The 23,771-nt window shown below is 45.1% G+C and overlaps 1 protein-coding gene across 1 annotated transcript; it reads left to right on the top strand.

Annotated features, from left to right (window-relative positions):
- The first annotated feature begins 4,450 nt into the window (after window positions 1-4,450).
- LOC125553110 (uncharacterized) lies at window positions 4,451-5,490 on the top strand. Its single transcript, XM_048716886.2, has one exon. The coding sequence runs from the start codon at window positions 4,552-4,554 to the stop codon at window positions 5,374-5,376; it is 825 nt and encodes a 274-aa protein (XP_048572843.2). The 5' UTR covers window positions 4,451-4,551; the 3' UTR covers window positions 5,377-5,490.
- Window positions 5,491-23,771: the final 18,281 nt, after the last annotated feature.

The following is a 23,771-nucleotide window of genomic DNA, read 5'->3' on the forward strand; positions in this document are numbered from 1 at the left end:
TCATGCTGTTAGTACTGTGCATTGCTGTCTCTTAAGCTGGATCGGAGAGTATATTGCATTTCTATGATTACCACTGTGCATATGAGTACATTGATTGCTACAAGTTGTGGTACATAAAAGAGTACACGAGGTACAAGCTTAAAACAGAAGCCCCAATAAGAGGGAAATACATGGAGACACATGATTATAAATTTTTGGTTCTCCAGAGTAAACAAGCTTTGGAGGGAAATACATGGAATATTCTCCTAAAGAAAGAAATACTCCTACATGGAATATGCTACAAGGGTTGGGCACGCTTTGTTGCGCCGTTGGTGTTGTTGAGTTTTCATTAAAAAAATTACTCCCTCTGTTTCGAAATATAAAGTGTATTATTTTTTGATGAAAAGACAAACCTCTTTAAGTTTGATGAAATGTTAGAGAAATATATCAATATCCATAATATCAAATTCGTCTCATTAGATTCATCATAAAATAAATTTCATATTTCATTTATTCAGAATTGTGGATGTTTGGTATTATTTTTTTTTGGCTCTGGACTGACCAAGTTAAATAAATATGACTATTTAAGAAAAAAATATGCCTTATATTTTTTAAACTGGGGAGTATTTGGTTTGGGTCAGTTCAAAAGAGACAACTACAGCTTCCTTCCTATTACAGCTCATAGTAATGATTTATCCAACGACCAACTCAATGGCCCATGATTGTCCAGGAGTAGAAATATTGATATGAATTTATTTATTTAAAATAAATATAGTTTTAGTATGCTATACAGGCTATGGGAAATTACAAGGTCCATGTATCACCCTGTTCGCCCTCTAGCTATAAGCATCTGGCTTGTAGCTCAGTTTTCTCACACCTAACATGTACCTTATCTAGTGACTGATACACCTCATGTACCATATCCTCAGCTTACAAGAGGAAATTGCAGCTTCTTCCTAACTAGCTAGTACTTGTGTATGGTAGACTGCAGTTGCACTCTAGTAGTAGCCTAGTACTCCCAGGTTCACTTAATATCATCCAGCCAACATGTTGCTTGATATTTTGTCTTGCTTGTGATACTTGTGGCATCAAGTAGTTCCTTGCCGACATGTAGAAGTTAATATAATGATTTACGTTCCATGCATCCATGTCAGAGTACCGTGCTCGACGAAGATGACGGTTGTAAATACAGTCTACCAATTATCGTGTCAGAGTACCGTGCATCCATGTCTTACGTTCTACACAATAAACTGCAGCAGAATACAGTGGATTTCTGTAATTAGCACAATAGCACTGCGTACATTGCTACAAGTTGTACTTAATCTGTTCAAAATATATAAGAAGTATTAATCTTTCAACCATTCAAACATTTATATGGTTTACCACATATATAGAACAAAATATGAAAAGTATATTTCATGAAATAAAATATGAAAAGTATATTTCATGCGTTTAGGATGTGCTCCACCGTAAACAGCCACACCAAACCCACTCATCATCTTCAGACTGTATGTGGACAAAAATCCCGAACGTTGATCTTGCATACTACCATTTGACATGTGTTTGGGGTACATCATCACGTGTTTTTCAACTGCATGATGTAATATGTTGAAACTATATTAGTGGGCAATCTCAAACTTTTAGTTAGCTTGGTGCTTGCTAATTATCTTACAAATATGTTCCTCGATGATATTGACCTTATGTTTGGTGGAGGCTTTCTTTGCCTTTTTTCTTTAATATACGATATGCACACTTGTGCATATTTGAAAAAAAAGATATTGACCTTATGTTTTTTTTGCCTCGCTCGATTGCTAGAAATTGGTATGTTTCTAAATCTTTATTCCACGCCCAGCCAGACACCCAATATTATTTGCTAATCAATGTGTATAACCATGTAGAATTAGTCGGCTTAAGAAAAGTCAACATAGTCTTTACATTAAAGCTGGTCACAATGCGCCGTCTTTTTTGGGTATTCTTTGACGTCCGCTTATAATATCTTCCTACGATTTTTGGGTATCCCTCTTTCTCTCTGGTCACTGGAACTGTAGTCACACGGGATCACTCCACATAGCATGGGTGAGGGCATCTACTCCCCCATCCCATAATGTAAAGCTTCTTTGACACTAATGAAGTACAACATTGACCCGTAAATTTGCTCTCAAGTTCGTCCACGAACATGGGACCAGTCCATGAACACGGATGTGGAAGCCAACCATCCAATGTTATCCGCATACATCCGGACTAAATTTTTTCTAAAGCCTTCACACTCAAATAGCCGTATATATAGTCTAGAGTATTTCAAATCTTCAAATGCAACAATAAATAAGTTCAAATATTATACTCCAACATTGTTGTCCCTTTTAATCGTCCACAGATGCCCAATCAGATCTTCCTTCAGTTGCTCGATGCCGAATTTGTTGATGCATTTGAATAAACTCTTCAAATGTGACTGGATTCTGGTCAGAAAGTTCGATAGGATTACCCATGTTCTCAAATTCAAGACTCGCGGCAGCATCCTAACCCTCATCCTCCACGATCATATTGTGCATGATCACAAAATAGGTCATCACCTCAGATAAGGTCGCTTGATCTCATTGTTTAACAGGTCCACTAACCTCAAAACGTGCCTACAGAACTCCAAATGCCATCTCAACATCCTTTTTAAGTGTTTCTTGTCTTTGGGCAAAGTGAGGCTTTTTCTGGCCATCTAGGTTAGAGATGGTATTCACAAAGGTAGCCCACAGTTGATACATACCGTCAACCAGATAGTAGCACATGTTGTACTCATGCCCATTGAGAGTATGGTGGCAAGGAGGAGCTTTTCCTTCAGCCAGCCTAGCAAACAATGGTGATCGCTGCAACACATTGATGTCATTATGAGATCTGGGCATGCCACAGAAAGCGTGCCAGATCCAAAGATCCTTTGATGCAACTGCTTCAAGAATGACGGTGGGCTTCTTAACATGACCGTACTATTGCCCATATGTAAAGCTTTTGGGTGGTTCTTCTATTTCCAATGCATGCAGTCAAGAGATCCGAGCAAACCTGGCCACTCTCTTGCTTCCGAAATTTCTAAGACCCTCTTGGTGTATGCCACAGTAGGTTCTCTCCGGTACTAAGGTCCAAACACCTCAATCATGGTAATTACAAACCTGATCATGGCATCTCCGCATGTGCTCTCAGACATCCGTAGATACTCGTCCCACGAATCAGCGGTTGTGCCATATGCAAGCATCCGCAGTGCGGCCCTGCACTTCTAGTAACCAGAGAAACCAACCATTCCCACGGCATCCTTCTTCAAGATGAATTAGCCATCAAAGGACCGAACGCCATGGTACATACAATTGAAGACACTTTTGCGTATCCGGAAGCGCCGGCGAAAATTGTCAGCACAGAGGGCATCAGGGGCAAAGTAGTCATCCATCAGGGGGCATCAAATGGCCACCCACACTGTTGCGGTTGAGCACTCGATGACTCTTGATTGATTCCTTGAAATTGAGAGCATGCTCTTCCGCACACTCCGCGTCTGCACGGACCGCCTGCATCATCGTCGCCTCTTCCCTATAGTCCTTCTCGTCGGACGAGCCGTCAGACGACTCAACATAGTGCTTGTATATGTATTCCATATCCGAATCCGTTGCTTCAAAGAAGAAGGGACAAAAAATCAGCACGAGCACATTTCATCGAACAGTTGTCGAGCATGGTGTGTATCGTAGGAGCTGATGGTAGCTGCGCGGTGGTCGGAGGAGAGTTGTAGAACAGCGGCGGAGTAGAAGCGGCTTGGAGCCTGGGTGTACCATTGGAGGTGCCGGACTCGACGAGTTCCGGCAGGGGCGTGGCATGGCGGCCGGGGTGGTGGAGCTACGAGGATGGCAAGAGAGAAAAATTGAAGAGAGAAAATTGAAGGATGGAGGCGCGGCGTCCGGAAGGGGGTTTGGTGTGGGTGGGGGGTGTCGGAGTCCTACGTGTCTGTTGTTCGAACTCCTGCAAAGCCCCCCCCCCCTCCCGCCCCACGTAGTTAGTATCAAGTTTGCCGGAAAAAGTGCGTCCGGACCACTTGGCAGAGCAGTACAGGACCGTGTTGGATGACTAAACACATCCAACTCACACAGTTCGTACGGTTGCGGGAGGTTTGAGGGTCCGTTTTGAAGATGCCCCCACAAAAGGCGACTATTCTTGCATACGGCAATCTCCTCTCTCTTAGGTTACCTCTCCAGCTCAGCCCAGATCCTACGTGGCAGCTGACAACATCACAACAAGCAATAATGGACTTGAAGAAGTTTGAATTGACTTGGAGGAGCAGCAGCAGCTGGAGTCGATGGATTTCAGTCGACGGACAACAACAAAAACCAAGTTGAATTGGGAGGCACTTGTGGGCCTTGTGGCCACGGACTAACAGTACCGAACCACTTGCAACGCGTACTTACACACACACACACACACACTATAAGATAACATGCACCACCCAAGCAGTTTTTGCCAAGAGCACTTGCGAATCAATTGCACACCAAACAAGGTTTCTTACCGAGAGTTGTTGCGTTTGTGCATAGATAGCATACTTCAGCTAGATCCATGGCGAAATGCTGGCTGCTGCTCCACTTGTTGGCGTTTCTCTTGCCAGCGGCGAGCGCTATGTCATGCCACACCGACGACCTCCACGCGCTGCAGGGCTTCGCCGGGAACCTGGGTGGTGGTGGCGTGCTCCTACGTGCCGTCTGGTCCGGCGCCTCGTGCTGTGGCTGGGAAGGTGTGAGCTGCGACGGCACAAGTGGACGCGTCACGGCGCTTCGGCTCCCTGGGCACGGGCTTGCGGGGCCTATCTCTGGAGCATCCTTGGCGGGCCTCACGCAGCTGGTGGAGCTCAACCTTGCCAACAACAAACTGATCGGAACCATCTCATCATGGATTGGTGAGCTTGATCACCTTCGCTACTTGGATCTCTCTAATAATTTATTGGTTGGCGAGGTACCCAAGAGATTGATACAGCTCAAGGGCCTTGCCTCCACTGGTCGTTCACTGGGTAACAGAAGAACACTCCAACAACAACAACCAAATATCATATCCGGGACAAACAACAAAGTCCGATCTGGTAGAACCAATGTTGTATCCGGAAACGACAACACTGTCATATCCGGGAACAACAACACGGTGGCTGGGAGCAACAATACCATCACAACCGGGAGCGACAATACCGTAACCGGTAGCAACCATGTCGTATCTGGGAGCAAACATATCGTAACTGACAACAACAATGTTGTTTCCGGGATTGACAATAATGTATCTGGGAGCTTCCACACCGTATCCGGGAGTCACAATACCGTATCCGGGAGCAACAATACCGTATCTGGGAGCAACCATGTCGTGTCTGGGAGCAATAAAGTCGTGACAGGAGGTTAATAGTTTGTCTGTCGATGTAGCTCACAACCACTTGTTGGGGCCAATCATGTTTTGTAACCTCATGGATGTACCATCCTTTTTCTACTTTAAATAAAATTTCCAGAAATTATCTTACATACTTGCTGACAAAAATATCAGCGGCGGCTTGCAGCTAATGTATACCAAGCATGTTTGCTTACGTACAAATTTGCATCGTGGATGTATGCATGCCATGTGTTCTATTCTTTGTGATGTGTGATGCTTTCGTAACCTGATTCGGCATTTGGCCTGTGGATCACATAGTGAATTATACGTGCTTAATATCAGCTAGATATACACACCTCTCTTGTGCAAGTATAAATGTTAGATGCATCACTGTCGAATGTTTGGATGAGGCAGATGGAGCGACCGGGCGTGGCAAGCTATTTAAAAAGAGCAGATGGAACAAAATGGCAGATATTTGTACAAATAATACGTACCATGTATCCGTCTTGATCTAATGGACCAGATCCTTCGATACTGGAATAGTTTAACGATTACAGTAATTTTTTCGGCCAAGGATAAAATTCCCCGCAGAAGCAAGAGCTTCATCGCAACAGGTGAAAAAAAAAGAGTCATAAGGAGCTAGCCCTCTCGATCGACCAGTAAGGCAAGAGCATATATATAGTGCAGAGCAGGGAGCTGACACAAACCATGGATACGCTTAGGAAGCAAATTGTCCGGTTGTGCGAGAACTTTTGCCTCGGTAGATAAATGGTTACCCTCTCGATCGGCCAAGAAGGGGACAAGGCCGAGTACACTGGCCTCTTGCTCAAGCGGTCGGCCGACAACAATGATGATTATATATGAGGATGATAACAACCATTACGACAACAAAGGCAGCGATGACAATGACGAGGATGATGATGATGATGATGATGACGACGACTACTGAAAGCATCGTTGACCTTTAAGCTCAGAGACCCCGCCGGTAAGTCACCGGTGCACCAGATCAATTTTACACATGTCTATGCCGATGCCGTAGGTGAGGGCTATGGAATCCCAGACTTCATCACAGTGGAATCAGCGAATTCACACTATGTCGGACATGACGGGGCTCTCACTGTCCAATGTCGAGTTGAGGTAACCACAAAGTCTTGCACTAGCAGCACCATTGTAGTCGGCGCTGTGATACCCGTGTCACAGTCCAACTTGGCCCTGCACCTCGAGCAACTGCTAGCTAGTGAGAACTGTTGGGATGTCAAGTTCCTCGTCAAGGACAGCGAGATCCACGGGCATGTGGGCTCGTTGTAGCTACACGGTTACCGGTGCTACAAAAGGAGGTGTAATCGGCTACCGGCAAGGACCATGTAAAATTTTATGCCATGAGAGTTGCGGTTTTCAAGGCCATTCTTCACTTCATCTACACGAACGAGCTACCTTGATTCAAAGACCTAGTCCCCGCTGTTGGCGGTGATTCCACGATGATGTGGGAGAGATGTTAGCGGTGGCGTTCCGATTCCCACTGGGGAGGATGCAGCGACTGGAGACTGGAGAGGATGAAGTATGTCGCTTGCCGCCTCTCTTTTTCATCCTCCCTCTCGGCTCCATCCACCGTGTAACACTCTTGCTCGTTCTACCTTCAGGCTCTCATAACTGAGTCCTGCGGCGGCAACACCTATTACCTCTAATCTTCGTGGCCATGTCATTTGACCGGATGTGGTAGTTGCCCACATAGGAGCGGGCATCATTAACATATTATCAATTTCAGCTGGCGTTCGTTGACACCGATTTTTACCCAAAAAATACGACACAATTACTATTGCGAAAAATATAAATTAGTGCAAACGGCTAAATTCCGTTATATACTGAAAAGATATAATAAATTAATTATAAGATCAACTGCTCAAAGCTAGGGATGATGATTAAATAGGCATATGATATATTGCCGACTCTCGATACAACATACATGAAAAGAACCAATAATTATTCAATTTAAACAAGACGAGGGTACAATTGTAGGGAACGAGAATCTAAAATTCTATATCATAGAGTTCTACAGAAAGCTATTTGGGGCGCCAGTGGGGAACCTTGTTTCGCTCAACGAGCATGTGGTTGGAGATTTACTCCAACTAGGGGCCGGTGAGAATGAGATTCTGACGGGACCTTTCTCGGAGAAGTAGGTGTTCGAGGTGATAGTACAAATGAAGAATAATAAGGAACCGGGCCCAGATGGTTTTCCAGCTGAATTTTATAAGAGGTGTTGTGATATCATTAAATGTGACCTTATACTCATGTTCCATGATCTATTTAATGGCCAACTACAATTGTTCGGGCACAACTTTGGAACTATTACATTGTTTTCAAAGGAGGAGGCGTTTCACATTGAGCAGTTCAGACCGTTATGTCTGCTTAATGTGAGCTTTAAAATATTTACAAAAGTCGGTCTGCATGGTCTCACACAGATTACGCATACTGTGGTGCCGCCGACTCATAAGGCTTTCATGTCGGAGAGACATATCTTTGAGGGTGTGGCCGTTCTTCATGAAACCTTACATGAAATTTACTCAAAGAAACTAGATGGAGTGGTCTTCAAAATGGACATCGAGAAGGCTTACGATAATGTTAAATGACAATTTTTGCAAGATGCTTTGCGTATGAAGGGGGTTTCGATGCGACCTGGAGGAAGCAGGTCGAATATAATCCTTTATACAAAAAGGCAACATAGGGATCAGGGCAAATGATAACATAGGTAATTATTTCCATATGCAAAAGAGACTGATAAGGGGGATCCATGTCTCATATCTTATTTAATCGCGTTGCTGATATGTTGCCGGTCCTCATTGGTCGAGCCAAAGAGGACGGTCATGTGGGTGGGCTTAACCCTCATCTTGTAGACGGAGGGGTTATTTTCATCGAACATGATTTGGCAAAGGCTAGAAATATGAAACTGGTTTTGTGTTTTTTCAAACAACTATCGGGTTTGCAAATCAATTTCAACAAGAGTAAACTGTTCTGTTTTGGACGCGCCAAGGAAGAATAGGAAATTATGGACAGTAGTTTAGGTGTGAGCTGGGTGTGAGCTGGAATCCCAACTCATCACCGAAAACTAACCAACAAAGGGTGGATGTGCATAGAAGATCGATTTGAGAAGAAACTAAGTCGCTGGAGGGGCAAGCTTATGTCTTATGGGCGTCCGCTAATTCTGATAAATTCGGTGTTCATAATTATGCCGATGTACCTATTGTCCTTCTTTGAAGTACCTGTGGGGGTACTAAAAAGGTTGGACTTTTATCGATCACATTTTTTCTGGCAAAGTGATGAGACTAGATCTAAGTACATATTGGCCAAGTGGGATATAATTTGTAGGCCGAGATACCAAGGGGGTTTAGGGATGAAAAACTTTAGGTAAATAACAAGCGTTAGCTATGTAAATGGCTATACAGGCTATCTGTTGAGGAGGGTGTGTAGATACAATTGTCGCGTAACAAGAATTTGCAATCCAAAACCCTCGCACAAGTAATGGCGTAGTTGAACAATTCACCTTTTTTGAAGGGACTGATGCGAACAAAGGTTGCCTTTTTCAATAGGACCAAATTTATTATAGAGAACGGCAATACTGCTAGGTTTTGGGAAGACACATGGCTAGGGGAAACGCGACTAGCCATACAATATACAACCCTTTATAATATTGTACAAAGTAAAGACACAAGTACAATACTAGGATTGGTTCCTTAAACATCGGGATATCCCTGGTGGGGGCGATGGGATAGATGGCTACATCTTTTGCGTAGGTCGATGGATGTTAACCTATCTCATGATCGTGATACACTACACCGGAAACTTTCGGTGTCAAGGGTATTCTCACTGAAATCTATTTATATAGATTTGATATACACCAGTCCAATCCCAAAATCAATTCACATTTGGAAAATTAAGGTGCCTTTAAAAATAAAGGTCTCTATGTGGTTTGTTGACAAGGAAGTGATCTTGACTGAGGACAACTTGGAAAACCGTAGTTGGGAGGGTAGTAAACGGTGTAGTTTCTATGATCAAGATGAATCCATCCAACATCTTTTGCTCGAATGCTCAATAGCCAAGTTACTATGGCGTACAGTACATGTGGCCTTCAAAGTCAGACCTCCTAATTGCATTGCCACTGTTTGGGACATGGCTAAATGAAGTTGAGCCTAAAAAAGCGGTGCATATTCGAGGCGGAGTGTGTGCATTACTTTGGTCCAGAAACTCTTGAATGACGTGATTTTTAACAGAAAAATCATCACAATAGTTTTGCAAGTCATCTACAGGACAATTGGCTGGATCCGTATGTGGTTGTTACTCAGCATATGGCTTATGGGTGCAACCGTTGGGAGAAGGTTGCACGTGATACATACAACCGATTTGGCCGGCAGTCCAACAATATGATAGGTGTGTAGTCATCTTGTCATATTTTTGCCCGTTGTGGCAATTTTTATTTCATTTCAGCTTGATTAGCAAACTTGTATCAAATTTCGTACTTGGTCGGTTCTTTCATTAATAATATGGATGTATGCATCATTTTGATGCAAAGGCCAGGGACAATCCTCCTTTAAGAAAACAATTAGACACTACAAGAAACCTGTTAATCGATAACAGTCCCGAGCTGTCATGGACCAATGAAAAACCGTCGTGGATGTGCACACGTGACGGATTTGAAATCCGTCATGTATATCGCGTCATAATTTGGCACATCACCTTCCTTGACGGTTTCTGGCCGTCATAGATCTGTCCCCAGGCCCGCTGGGCCCAATATTCCATGACAGACTAATCCGTCACAGATTTACGTGACCTGGTAGCAACATGGACCTGAGGTGGGGTCTATGTGGATCTGATGTGGCAGCCAACATGGCCCATCTAGTATCCAGCCCAATTAAGGTTTTAGTCCAATAATTTTGGTCCAGTCCAACCCATTAGCCACTTATTTCAGTTCTACCCATTAGAATACCTATTCTTTTAGTCCAACCATTAGCCCATTTTTTTTCCAGCGTGTTTTTCATGCAACCCAATTGCAACAAGAAAGCGCTATAAGCATTTTTTTATTTCGAGTAAACTATAGTACTAGCTGGATTTAATCTCCAACACTGCACCACTAATGCTTCCAGGTAGTTATTCGAAGCCAAGTAATTCCTGCTAAAAACTTCAATCTCCAGCTGAGTGCCAACCTGCATAGAATCCAAAACATATACAAAAATATAGTAAGTAATAACAGCCAGCCCCCAAATGAATCTACAGAGTAATAGTATACTCCCTCCGTAAAGAAATATAAGACCGGTTAGATCACTAAAGTTGTGATCCGAACGCTCTTATATTTGTTTACAGGGGGAGTAGTTGATTTTCCAAACAATTTTTAAGCAAAGGATGGAGAGATCATTTCTTATTCATCAAGTACCACAAAAAATGAAGTTTATATACACTGATAGGGCTTGGTCTATCAAAACAGATTGTTCATACAATACAGGATGGTCCATACAATACAATGTTCTGTAATTTGTAGTTAGAAAACCAGAAAAAGTAATACTGGAGGCATACTTTCTTCACCAATTAAAGCCAATTCCTATCAAACTTGCTTTTTTCATGTAAAATAAAAAACACTTAAAAGCAAAACATTTTAGGCAATTAAATGATCCACCTAGTGATCTCATTATTCTAATAGTAGAATTCTTTACAAAGACCAAATATTCACGAGCATGAGTGAACTTCAGTTAACCAATTTAGAACAAGGGAAAAGCTTGGGAGCACCCGGCTGATCCAGCACGGGCGTCCGTCGCCTCCGGAGCGTGACACGTGTCCCATTTGTAGCTCGCACACCACACTATTCTAACTACCTGCCACACATGTTTTCAGCTTTGGCATACTGAAACATACGCAATAGTGACTCATCATGTTCCAAACTACATGAAAGTATTGACCACAATAAAGAAATGCAATATTACTTCAGGTTTTAACAAAAATCTGAAGTGGATACACCACCACAACTGTCTGAACATTCACAGCTGACCAATCCTGACGGATATATAAGGCGCTCTTCACAGTGCCACCATCACCTCTGTCACTGTTTGCTCAGTAATAATTGCCAATTGGCATAATATTACTAATAATAAACACAAGTGTTTTTTATTTGCCCAAACAATGAGTCCATGGTGAGATTTACCATTCCTAAAAGAACCAAGAAGTGGTCTAACATAGATAGACAGTACACTGTATAACAAGTGAGCAATAGTAAACGCTAACTGAACTCCAATTGGATTGGGGTAATCATTGTCTTCCAAAATTAAAATGTTTGAAGTTATATCAACATTTTTTACATTTACACCTAGTAGTTAAATACTGTTGCATACATAAATTGATATTGAGTAATTTCAGATTTACATGACAATGTAAAAGAAGAAGAGAAAGCCGAAATTCACCTGCACAGGAATGGAATCCAACTTGCCATGTGAGCCATTTCGAGATATAACAGCTGAATGTGGGTTGTCACTCCAAGATACGTGATCCAGGTTGAAATTGAACAAATACCTTGCAGTAGAAAGAAATAAGTAATTAAGGTTCCTAAGATACAGTATAATGAACAACACTAGGGAGCAAGGAAGCACCGGTGGAGCTTCGCGACGGCAAAAGCGTGCCATGGCCCGCCCAGCCGCTGAGGTAAAAATTAACTATATACGCGCAGGCCAGCCCACGACAGCCTCGCTCGCATGCTGTCTCGCCTCGTCAAGCTTCTCTCCTTGCATCCAGCCTCGGTCGCCCTCGATGCTAGGGCATGAGCCAGGCGAACAGCTGCACGGAGGGAAAGAGAGAGGTGGGCCGGAGCAGCAAATTAAGGTCCGGCTGCCGGTCGCAGCGAGTAGCAGCGCAGAGCGGTGCGGACTGCGAATGCTCGAGGGCGACCCATGCCGCGGTGGCTTGGCCATACCCCAGGCGGCAGCTAGCAGCGGCTGCGCCCAGCCGGGCGACGGCAAGTGTAGACCTAGGCGACGAGCGTTGCTGCACTAACACAGGCACATGCACACCCCGCAAACTCTCATCTCCCAGGCAGTCTAATTTCCCTATAAAAAGTAGGCTATAGCACTCTGAGATTCACTGAATTGATAATACACATGCTAATTTGGGTAGTAGATAATTGCCATGGGCACTGGGTAGCAACGCTAATCAACGCAAAATCAATTTGGTTTTCAAGTGAGAAAAGAGATGTACGTTACGGATGGAGTTGAGGAGGACTTTTCAGCAGCAGCCATCATCCTTTCCTTGGGTTGATTTTTTCATGGTTTTTAGATTGGCCTGCCCAGGCTTTTCTTTGTAGCTCCGCCACTGCAAGGAAAGCAAGAAATAGATAAACTGACCAGAAGCCATTGTCGTAGATGGACACACAAGCAGTTCTGACAGAGAAATCCAGAATAAACAAGCATGAGAACCCCTAAAAATCATTAATAAATAAGATGGAGTATGGTGTCTAGACAGTATTCTGGGAAGAACAAGTATTATGTACCAAGTGAAAAGCAAGCAAGCCATTCCCCTGGACGTAGGAAGACCAAAGGCAAGACAAAGGGGTGGATAGAGAGATGAATCTTGCGACATGTAAATTGGAAAATCTGTCTTAGTCGCGCGCAACTTGTATCCTAAAACACATCTAGAACTCAATTACTGAACTAATCAGAGATGGTTAAGAATCTGTAGGTTTTATTCCCATATTACTGGATTTTCTTGCACTGTCGTACTAATAGCCAACATCGTCGATGCTGTCTGTGCTCTGCACTCACCATCTAAAATCGATGCGGTCGGTGCCGTGGTCGAGCGTGAAGGACTCGTTTGTGTTCTGCTCCGCCTTGCAGCTAACCATCCCCATGAGACCGACCTGCAGATCCCCATCCCGAATACGAAACTATGTAAGCACTCAATCCCTGACGAACAACCAAGATGGGTGACTCCTTACTCACAAGGGCTCTCCGTCGGATGGAGCTGGATCCGTGCCCGCCGCTGGTGACCTCGGGGACTTCCAAATTTGGCTGCCTGCCCCACCGCGGTGACCTCGGGGGCTTCCAAGTCCGGCCGTCAGTCCCGCTGCCGCCACTGCCGCCTCGGCTTGAGGGGTAGGACTAGGGGAGATCTGAATGGCGATGGGAGGGGAATGGTGGGGAGCGGCCCGGCGCGGGGTGGTTCAGCGCCGGCAACGGTGGAGCGGCACGGGGTGGTTCAGCGCCGGCACCGGTGGAGTGGCACCAGGAGGATAGGTGGAGTGGCGGCGCTTGAAGGTTGGTAGGGAGGAGCTGGGAGAAGGGTAATTAGGGTTAGGTTGGCGTGGACTCTGCAGTTAAACGGGTCGGCTCGAAAATTTCAACACCCCGCGCTGGCGACTTAAAATTTTCTTTTGCCCCACGCGCTCTCAGTTTTGGTTTCTTTAGGGTTGATTGCATTCGACTGAACCGTGGGCCAAACAAATGGCACATCAGCTAGAACCATCCATGACGGTCCAAATGGTATATGAAGAAAAAAAGTCTAGGCCCGACTAGGCACAGCTGGTCGATCCGTGACAGTTTTTGTGACGGTCCCTCAAAGTTTGTCATAAAGGGGCTACTGTTTTCAGGCCCATTCGTATCTTGCTTATATGTGACGGTTTTCATGACGGATCTCGTGAACGTCACCAGAAATCCGTCATGAATTAACAGATTTCTTGTAGTGAGATACTCATCAAGTCTTGTCCTGAGACAAATATAAAGGAAACATGGCTAGCATACGCATACGTCGTCACCGAGGTGGAATTCTAATGTTGACGTAAACTCAAATTGTCATAGGTAAACTCAAATTGTCATAGGTGGGACTGATATTGTTAAAAAGTTGGATGATGGACTAAATGCAGGCATTATTCCACTAGAGGGCGAAGACCGATGAAATCTTCGCCTCTAAGTGAGTCCAACGATGAGCCGGAGTTGCCGCAGACGCCCATCTACCCGGAGCCCATCATGAAGATCATGGACATCTCTAACAATGACTACTCTCAGATATATATAGGATATCTATGTAGTACGTAGCTTTTTATTATGCATAGTTTGTATTGATTTGAGGTATCAACTTTGAGGTACTTGGATGCAGCGGATGAATTTTGAGACATGACTGGTCACTGCTTGCTGATGTGTCCGGGTGCATCCCTTGATGTATGAGGGCCCAGATTTGGTGTCCACGGTTGTAGACGATCTTAGCTCTCACAGTATGGGTTGGAGGCAATAGTAGAAAACGGGCCTATTGTCCCGGTTCGTAAGGGCCTTTTGTCCCGGTTCCTGAACCGGGACTAAAGGGTCGTTACTAATGCCCTGACCCTTTAGTCCCGGTTCTAACCAGAACCGGGACATATGGGCCTCCACGTGGCCTGCGCGTTGAGCCCAGGCAGGAGGGCCTTTGGTCCCGGTTGGTGGCACCAACCAGGACCAATAGGCCTCCACGCATCAGCATTTCTGTGGCTGGGGTTTTTGTTTTTTTAAAGGGGGGGGTTGGGGGTTTTGGGGGGTTAATTTAGGTATTTCATATATTGTGTTAGATAGCTAATTAATAGAGAGAAGTGTCCTCTCTTATGTCTGTGCTTGGTCGATGCTACGTACTATACATACGTATAGAGAGGACTAGACACGCTAGCTAGCTAGTAAGCAAACGAAGGAAACAGAAGATCGTCATGAACATATATGCATACAGAGAGAAGTGATATCGACCACCTCTACTTCTCCGAGAGATTGGTCGAACAACAAGTTCTCGTATATCTATCCGACACTACCAGCTACATATATACAATAATTATATCTTACAAATATAATCTCCTTAATTACGGACGCATGGTCCACATAGTATTCTCCGTCTTCAGCGATCACGTGGTCAAGAAAGAATGCCGCCAATTCCTCTTGAATTGCTCGCATGCGATCTGGTGCTAGGAGTTCATCCCGCACCCGTAACATCTAATTTGAAGAAGGGGGTCAATACATATATATATATATATATATATATATATGAATGAATGAATGAATGAAACTCAACACAAATGATGGTAATAAAATAAAATTGTGAATATTGTTATTTACGCACTTCATATTGTTCGGCAGAGTAGCCCCGCTCACAGGTCGTGTGGCGGATGGACTCGCAAACGTAGTATCCACAGAAATCATTCCTTTGGTCCTGCCACAACCACTTTACAAGAAATAGAGGTCAATTAAACAGATAAGCAAGAATGCCAAATGGTATTGATGAAACTAGCGCTTGAATCAATAGCTAGGAGATGCGCAGAACATGTTACTATAGTACTTACTTTCTGGTGTCTAAATTTCAGCTCCTTCGGCAGTCCCTGAGCTTTTTTGGTGAATTTTCTCCAAACCCTGCCAGACAAAGAAAACAATTACTTGATATCAGAAATGAACAAAGTTGCTGATATGGTGGATAATGATCGATTTAACTTACTTCTTGAGTATTTGAGTCATATCCGCATACTCCTGGGGATCTTTTCGTTTAGAGTCCAAGACCGTTACTACTCCCTGCTCAAGCCTAATCTCTATGAGAATATAGTGGTACCTGCGCACGCATGCATAACTCATCAATTACATTACTATAACCTAGACTAATATATAAGGGAAACCGAATATGCACAAGACAGTAACACTCACTTGAAGTTGTAAGGAAAGAGTATTATATCTTTGTTTTCATTTATTTTGAATGATCGTAGCAAGTTGGCCTCGGTATCTGTGGCACGAAATTCAACCTCAGTTGCATCTATGAGATATGTGTTAATGAACCCAATATCACCGACTTGTCTTTTCTTCAATTCGGCGATCTTCAATCTGCATAATATAGTGAGGATAATTATAAATACATGCAATGAAAGAGCTGAGCTATATAGAGACTTAATGACAGAAGTAGTACTACTTACAGACAGTAGCAGGTGACCGTTGCTTTATCGAGGGCCAATTGATTGAAAAACTGATAGAACTCCTCAAATGGAATAGGCAACAGATTAATTCCAACGAGGTCATGCTCCTTTTTAACTCTCACATACAAAGTACTCCTCCCCCCAGACACTCTGCAGATTTTCAAGTACCAATCATGCAATCTTCGCATCATCGTTGATAGAGATCTTTCATCTTTGACGAGAGGCTTCCCGTACTCGTATCTTTGTATCTGCACGTCCATGAAATCATAATGTACATCGTCGGGCAGGTAATCTCCAAGATTGCTATAACCGGGCACCATCCTCGGATCGACGATGTCGCTAGGCACCTTGAGCGGGGGGCACGATTGATTCCCTTGTTCGCCGAGCTGGGCAATTTGTTTCCCATCTGCTCGTCATTCTTTCATCCTTTGTTCACTGACTGTACTTCCCGACCGCTCCACTTCGGCCCATGTCTTTCCAATAATGCGCTCATAGTTGCCTTTCGGCAGAGACTTGGGTGGTTTTGCTAGGGCAGCCAGAGTGCGCTTCGCTTTCACCGGATATACCTTCTCCTTCGGAGGTGGATGTCTCTTTGCTTTCAACCCTTGAAACCAGTCATCCACTTCGGTTCGCGCGATCTTCGCGTTCTCCTCCGGGGTCCTCTCATATGGTAACTTCTCTTGAGTCTTCAGAGAAGGACCGAATCTGTATGTCCTCCCGCCTCTGGCTGTACTACTAGACGCCGGCCGAGCAGATGGAGCGGTTGTCTTCTTTACTTGCTTACGAGGCGGAGGAGAAGGACTACGACGCACCGGAGTAGCTGCCGGAGCGGCGGCGGGTCTCTTCCGCCCTTGCTGACGAGGCGGAGAAGGAGGAGGCTGGCTGCTCGGGCACGCCGGCGCAGGCGGAGAAGGAGGCGGAGTGCCGCCACGCGCCGGAGAAGGAGCCGGCCGAGTGCCTTGATCGTCACTCGCCGGAGGAGGAGGCAGTGGAGGAGGCGGAGTGCCCTGACTCGCCGGAGGAGGAGGCGTCCAGTTCGGAAGGTTGATGAGCTCCTTCCGCCATAGGCATGGAGTCCTCAGAGAAGAACCTAGCTGAGTCTCCCCTTCTCTGGTAGGGTGGTCAAGCGGGAGGTCCTCAAATCCGTCCGTTATTTCATCCACCATCACCTTAGCATATCCTTCTGAAATCGGCAGGCAGTGAAAAGTTGCGCCGGGTTCATTAGGAAAAACAGAGCCAACGGCCGCCTTGACCTTCATATTAATCCATTGCGTCATAAGGTGGCAATTTTGAGACTCCGTGATAGCATCCACGGGATAGCTGGCAGGAGCCGTCAAGACATGCTCCGGCTGAAGCAGCTAGGTGGAAGCCACGCTGCTTCTCCGCTGAGATGGCGGGGTAGCTTCAGGGGAAGCTTTGGCAAGTCGTTTGCTGCGATTTGCTTCTCATTCCTCTATCGCTTGTACCCTTGCATGCAGCGCCTGCAGTTCGGTCTGCTGCACTTTCTTCCTCCTCTCATGGCATTTGTAACCGCCTGCGTCCGGAAATCCAGCCTTTCACGGAATGGAGCCTGGCGTGCCTCGTGTCCGTCCAGGGTGCTCAGGATTTCCGAGGGCCTTCGTGAGCTCGTCGTTCTCTTTGTCTGGAAGGAATGTCCCTTTCTGCGCTGCATCGATATAGTACCGAAGCTTCTTCAAGGGTATGTCAAGTTGCTCGTCCGTCCAAACGCACTTCCCTGTTACAGGGTCCAAGGATCCGCCAGCCCCGAAGAACCAAGTCCGGCAACGGTCTGGCCAGTTCATTGTCTCTGGTTCGATCCCTTTATCAAGCAGATCAGCCTCAGCCTTTGCCCACTTAGGCCGGCCTTTGAGGTAGCCACCTGACCCCGTGCGATGGTGAAGCTTCTTCTTCGCAGCATTTTTCTTGTTTGTCTCCGACATCTTCTTACTCTTATCTGATGTCTTATGGGCCACAAATGCGGGCCATTGATCTCTGATCTTCTCATATTTGCCGATGAATTGTGGTGTCTCTTCTTTGTCGACAAACCTTTTCAGCTCATTCTTCCACCTCCTGCATAGCTCTGCCATCTTCTTAAGAGCAGCAGACTTAATTAATTGCTCTATAACCGGCTTCTCTGGATCCTCCTCTGGCGGTAGGGTGAAATTTGCCTTCAGCTCATTCCAAAGATCATCTTTCTGCATATCATTGACATAAGACACCTCGGGGTCTTCTTTAGCCGGCTTAAACCATTGGTGGATCCTGATCGGGATCTTGTTCCTAACAAGAACCCCGCACTGAGCAGTAAATGCATCCTTCGTCCGGATGGGTTCAATCGGTTGGCCGTCACGCGCGATTGCTGTGATCTCAAACCTTTCATCCTCGCGCAACTTTTTCTTCGGGCCTCGTCTCGTTACCGAAGTTATGCTCGATCCGGAGGGCTAGAAAAAAGAAGAAAGACGAGAGTTAATTAATATGTGTACATACCAAAACAATGAATGCATCAATTAGCTAGTCTCAGCACAGGCTTAACTAATATATTTACCTGGCCGGACTCTGTTCGGTCATCGGAGTCGTCACCCTGTTCTTCTGGACCTGCTTCTTCACCCTGCTGTTCTTCCGGACCTGCTTCTTCACCCTACTGTTCTTCCAGACCATCATTGTCGTTAAGATAACACGACATGACATCACCTCCGTCTAAGATTATGTCCCACAACGTCTCTTCTGCTTCCTCGTCTCGTCCGTGCTCCATTGTTTCTGCAAATATATATTACAACATGGCAATTATTACACAAGCATGACATCACGTGGATATATTAGTTTGGGTGTACTCCTCGAGAGTTTTCACTATCAAAGTTATCCGGGAGGGGGTAATATCGGCAACGATGAGATACATACACGAGAAAATAATGTTATCGGGGAGCGGGTATATCGACCCCCCTCCCACACGTGTTGAAGTTATCGGGAGGAGTTTTTATCGACAACGACGACATACATACATGGGAAAATAATATTATCGGGGAGGGGTATATCGACCCCCCTCCCCACGTGCCCACGTGTTGAAGTTACCGGGAGGGGGTAATATCGACAACGATGAGATACATACACGGGGAAATAATGTTATCGGGGAGCGGGTATATCGACCCCCCCCCACGTGTTGAAGTTATCGGGAGGGGTTTATATATCGACAACGATGACATACGTACATGGGAAAATAATATTATCGGGGAGGGGGTATATCGACCCCCCATGTGTTGAAGTTATCGGGAGGGGGTATATCGACCCCCCTCCTCGTGTTGAAGTTACCGGGAGGGGGTAATATCGACAACGATGAGATACATACACGGGAAAATAATGTTATCGGGGAGCGGGTATATCGACCCCCCCCCCCCCCACATGTTGAACTTATCGGGAGGGGTTTATATATCGACAACGACGACATACGTACATGGGAAAATAATATTATCAGGGAGGGGGTATATCGACCCCCCCCCCCACGTGTTGAAGCTATCGGGAGGGGGCCCGGGTATATCGATCCCCCCTCGTGTTGAAGTTACCGGGAGGGGGTAATATCCACAACGATGAGACACATACACGGGAAACTAATGTTATCGGGGAGGGGGTATATAGACCCCCCCCCACACGTGTTGAAGTTATCGGGAGGGGTATATCGACGACGACAGACCCGATAAAACATAAGAAAACGAAGAAGAAATAAAAAGAGGAGAAGAAGAAAGGAATAGCTAGAGGAGAAGATCGAAGAAAAAAAGAAGAAAGGAATAGAGGAGAAGAAGAGAAAATAGAATATATATATATATATTCTATTTTCTCTTCTTCTCCTCTATTCCTTTCTTCTTCTCCTCTTCTTGTTCTTCTTTTTTCTTCTTCTTATTTATTTCTCCTCTTCTTCCTCTCCCCTCTTCTTCTCCTTTCTTCCTCTTCTTATTTCCTTTTTCCTCTCATTCTTTTTCTTCTTCTTCCTTCTTAAAAATACATGAAGTAGTATTGCTTAATTCATTGTTCATATGAATATACAAACAATTGCATATTTACAATAATTAATATCACCAAAAAAAATCTATGAACAGAAAAAAAATCCTAATTTTTCTAAAAACTATCTTTTCCATATATACATGAACATATATATACACAGAGAACACATATACATATATATAAAAAACAAGCATATATATGAAAAAAGCATATATATGAAAAAAATGCTAGCTAGGGAGGGCGCCGGCCGGACCAGGAGGACCGCGGGGTCGGCAGCGAGGATGGCGATGGGGCAGTGGGCGCACGCTCGGGGTAGGGGGCGCGGGCGACGGCGAGGGCGGGCCGGGGCGGCGCGCGTCGAGGAAGGGGCCGCCGCGGGCGACGGCGAGGGCGGGACGGGGCGGCGCGCGTCGGGGCAGGGGCGCGGGCGACGGCGACGGGGGCGGGCCGGGGCGGCGCACGTAGGGGCAGGGGTGCGGGCGACGGCGACGACGGGGGCGGGCCGGGGCGGGTGGCGTCAGTGCAGCCTGGCGGCGTCGACGTCGTCGGGGGCGGCAACTGCAAGATGAGAGTGAAAATTTCCTAAGTGTGGACATATATAGCAGAGCCTTTAGTCTCGGTTCGTGGCAGCAACCAGGACTAAAGGTGGGCATTAGTCTCGGTTGGTGCCACCAACCGGAACCAAAGGCCACTTTTCAGCAGCCCAAAGGGCGGGAAGCGGCGGCCTTTGGTCCCGGTTGGTGGCATCAACTAGGACTAAAGGGAGGCATTGGTACCGGTTCGTGGCACCAACCGGGACCAATGCCCACGTTTAGTCCCGGTTGGTGCCACCAACCGGGACCAAAGGCCTTGTGCTGCTGCGCCCGCGTCGAAAGTTTAGTCCCACCTCACTAGTTGAGAGGGGTGCGCAGTGGTTTATAAGCCCCACTGCCGCACCCCTCTCGAGCTTCTCTCCATTGCAGGCTTACGAGCCTAATTGTCACTGCTATGCCTGTGGGCCTACTGAGCCTCCTGCGGGCCTGAATCCTGGCCCATGGATGGGTTTCTAGTCGTATTCAGGCCGTGGGGGCCCAGTAGGTGGCACTTTTTTTGTTTTTTGAATTTTTTTGCTTTATTTATTTTATTTTATTTTGTTTTTTGCTTTTTTTAATTCTTTATGCTTTAAGTTTTAGAAAAATTATAAACTTTTTGTTAATGTCATTAGTTTTCAAATTTGAAAACATTTTTTTGTTTTTTTGTTTTCTTTGTTGCTTTATTTATTTTATTTTGTTTCTACTTACAACAAAATACTTATTGTTGCTATTTTTATTTTTATTTTCAGTTTTTTTGTTTTGTTTTCTGCATTATTTATTTTCTTTTGTTTTTTGCTTTATTTTTTAACTCTTTTTGCTTTTAGTTTTAGAAAAATTATAAACTTTCTGTTGGTGCCATTAGTTTTCAAATTTGAATAGTTAAAATTTGAATTCTTTGAAATTTGTGTGAATCACAAGTTTGTGATTAACTTTACCAATGGCCCACGTGGCTGCCCTCTTGAGAGTGTTCTTGGTGAGAACATTGTTGACAAGGAGTGAACCGGGATTAATGGTATTACGAGGGCCAAACCATAAGACATTAAAGAATTTGAAATGAACTCTAAAAAAGTTGGCATAGCATGTGCATGTATAAACGGAGAATGGTATCATACTCGTCTGTTACAAAGTTGGCATGGTGTCATCATAATAGTTGCGGGAGAAAGTCTTCACTTTTTCTTCGTTTGTGTCATTTGCTTATTGCGCCATAACCATGGATAATCTTCAATGTTTATCAGGATGCTTGGGTCAGCCTTGACTTTGAAGGGAGGAATTTCATGAAACTTTTCATAATCTTCAGACATGTCTGTCTTGCCCTCCACTCCCACGATGTCCCTTTTTCCTGAAAGAACTATGTGGCTCTTTGGCTCATCGTATGATGTATTCGCTTCCTTATCTTTTCTTTTTCTCGGTCTGGTAGACACGTCCTTCACATAGATAACCTGTGCCACATCATTGGCTAGGACGAACGATTCGTCAGTGTACCCAAGATTTTTCAGATCCACTGTTGTTATTCCGTACTGAGGGTCTACCTGTACCCCGCCTCCTGACAGATTGACCCATTTGCACTTAAACAAAGGGACCTTAAAATCATGCCCGTAGTCAAGTTCACATATGTCCACTATGTAACCATAATATGTGTCCTTTCCCATCTCGGTTGCTGCATCAAAGCGGACACCGCTGTTTTGGTTGGTGCTCTTTTGATCTTGGTCAATCGTGTAAAATGTATTCCCATTTATCTCGTATCCTTTGTAAATCAATACAGTCAAAGATGGTCCCCTGGACAACAAGTACAGCTCATCACAAACAGTGTTGTCACCTCTGAGACGTGTTTCCAACCAACTGTTGAAAGTCCTGATGTGTTCACATGTAATCCAGTCGTCGCACTGCTCCGGGTGTTTGGAGCGCAGACTGTTCTTGTGTTCATCGACATACGGGGTCACCAAGGTAGAGTTCTGTAAAACTGTGTAGTGTGCTTTAGACCAAGAATGCCCGTCCCTACATATTATTGAGTCCGCTCCTAGCATGCCTTTTCCAGTCAGTCTCCCCTCATGCCGCGATTTAGGGAGACCTATCTTCTTAAGGCCAGGAATGAAGTCAACATAAAACCCGATGACATCTTCTGTTTGATGGCCCATGGAGATGCTTCATTCTGGCCTAGCGCGGTTACGGACATATTTCTTTAGGACTCCCATGAACCTCTCAAAGGGGAACATATTGTGTAGAAATACCGGCCCAGAATGACCATCTCGTCGACTAGATGAACTAGGACGTGCGTCATGATATTGAAGAAGGATGGTGGGAACACCAGCTCAAAACTGACAAGACAACTCGCCACATCACTCCTTAGCCTTGGTATGATTTCTGGATCGATCACCTTCTGAGAGATTGCATTGAGGAATGCACATAGCTTCACAATGGCTAATCGGACGTTTTCCGGTAGAAGCCCCCTCAATGCAACCGGAAGCAGTTGCGTCATAATCATGTGGCAGTCATGAGACTTTAGGTTCTGGAACTTTTTCTCTGGCATATTTATTATTCCCTTTATATTCGACGAGAAGCCAGTCGGGACCTTCATACTGAGCAGGCATTCAAAGAAGATTTCTTTCTCTTCTTTCGTAAGAGCGTAGCTGGCAGGACCTTCATACTGCTTCGGAGGCATGCCGTCTTTTTCGTGTAAACGTTGCAGGTCCTCCCGTGTCTCAGGTGTATCTTTTGTCTTCCCATACACGCCCAAGAAGCCTAACAGGTTCACGCAAAGGTTCTTCGTCATGTGCATCATGTTGATTGAAGAGCGGACCTCTAGCTCTTTCCAGTAGGGTAGGTCGAAGAATATAGATTTCTTCTTCCACATGGGTGCGCGTCCCTCAGCGTCATTCGGAACAGCTAGTCCGCCGGGACCCTTTCCAAAGATTACGTGTAAATCATTGACCATAGCA

This window comes from Triticum urartu, chromosome 4A, assembly GCF_056163025.1.
Source record: "Triticum urartu cultivar PI428250 chromosome 4A, HENAU_Tu73, whole genome shotgun sequence".
NCBI classification, from domain to species: domain Eukaryota; kingdom Viridiplantae; phylum Streptophyta; class Magnoliopsida; order Poales; family Poaceae; genus Triticum; species Triticum urartu.

Coding starts and splice junctions, on each gene's coding strand:
- LOC125553110 (XM_048716886.2), top strand. CDS start 4,552: ATGGCGAAATGCTGGCTGCTGCTCCACTTGTTGGCGTTTCTCTTGCCA.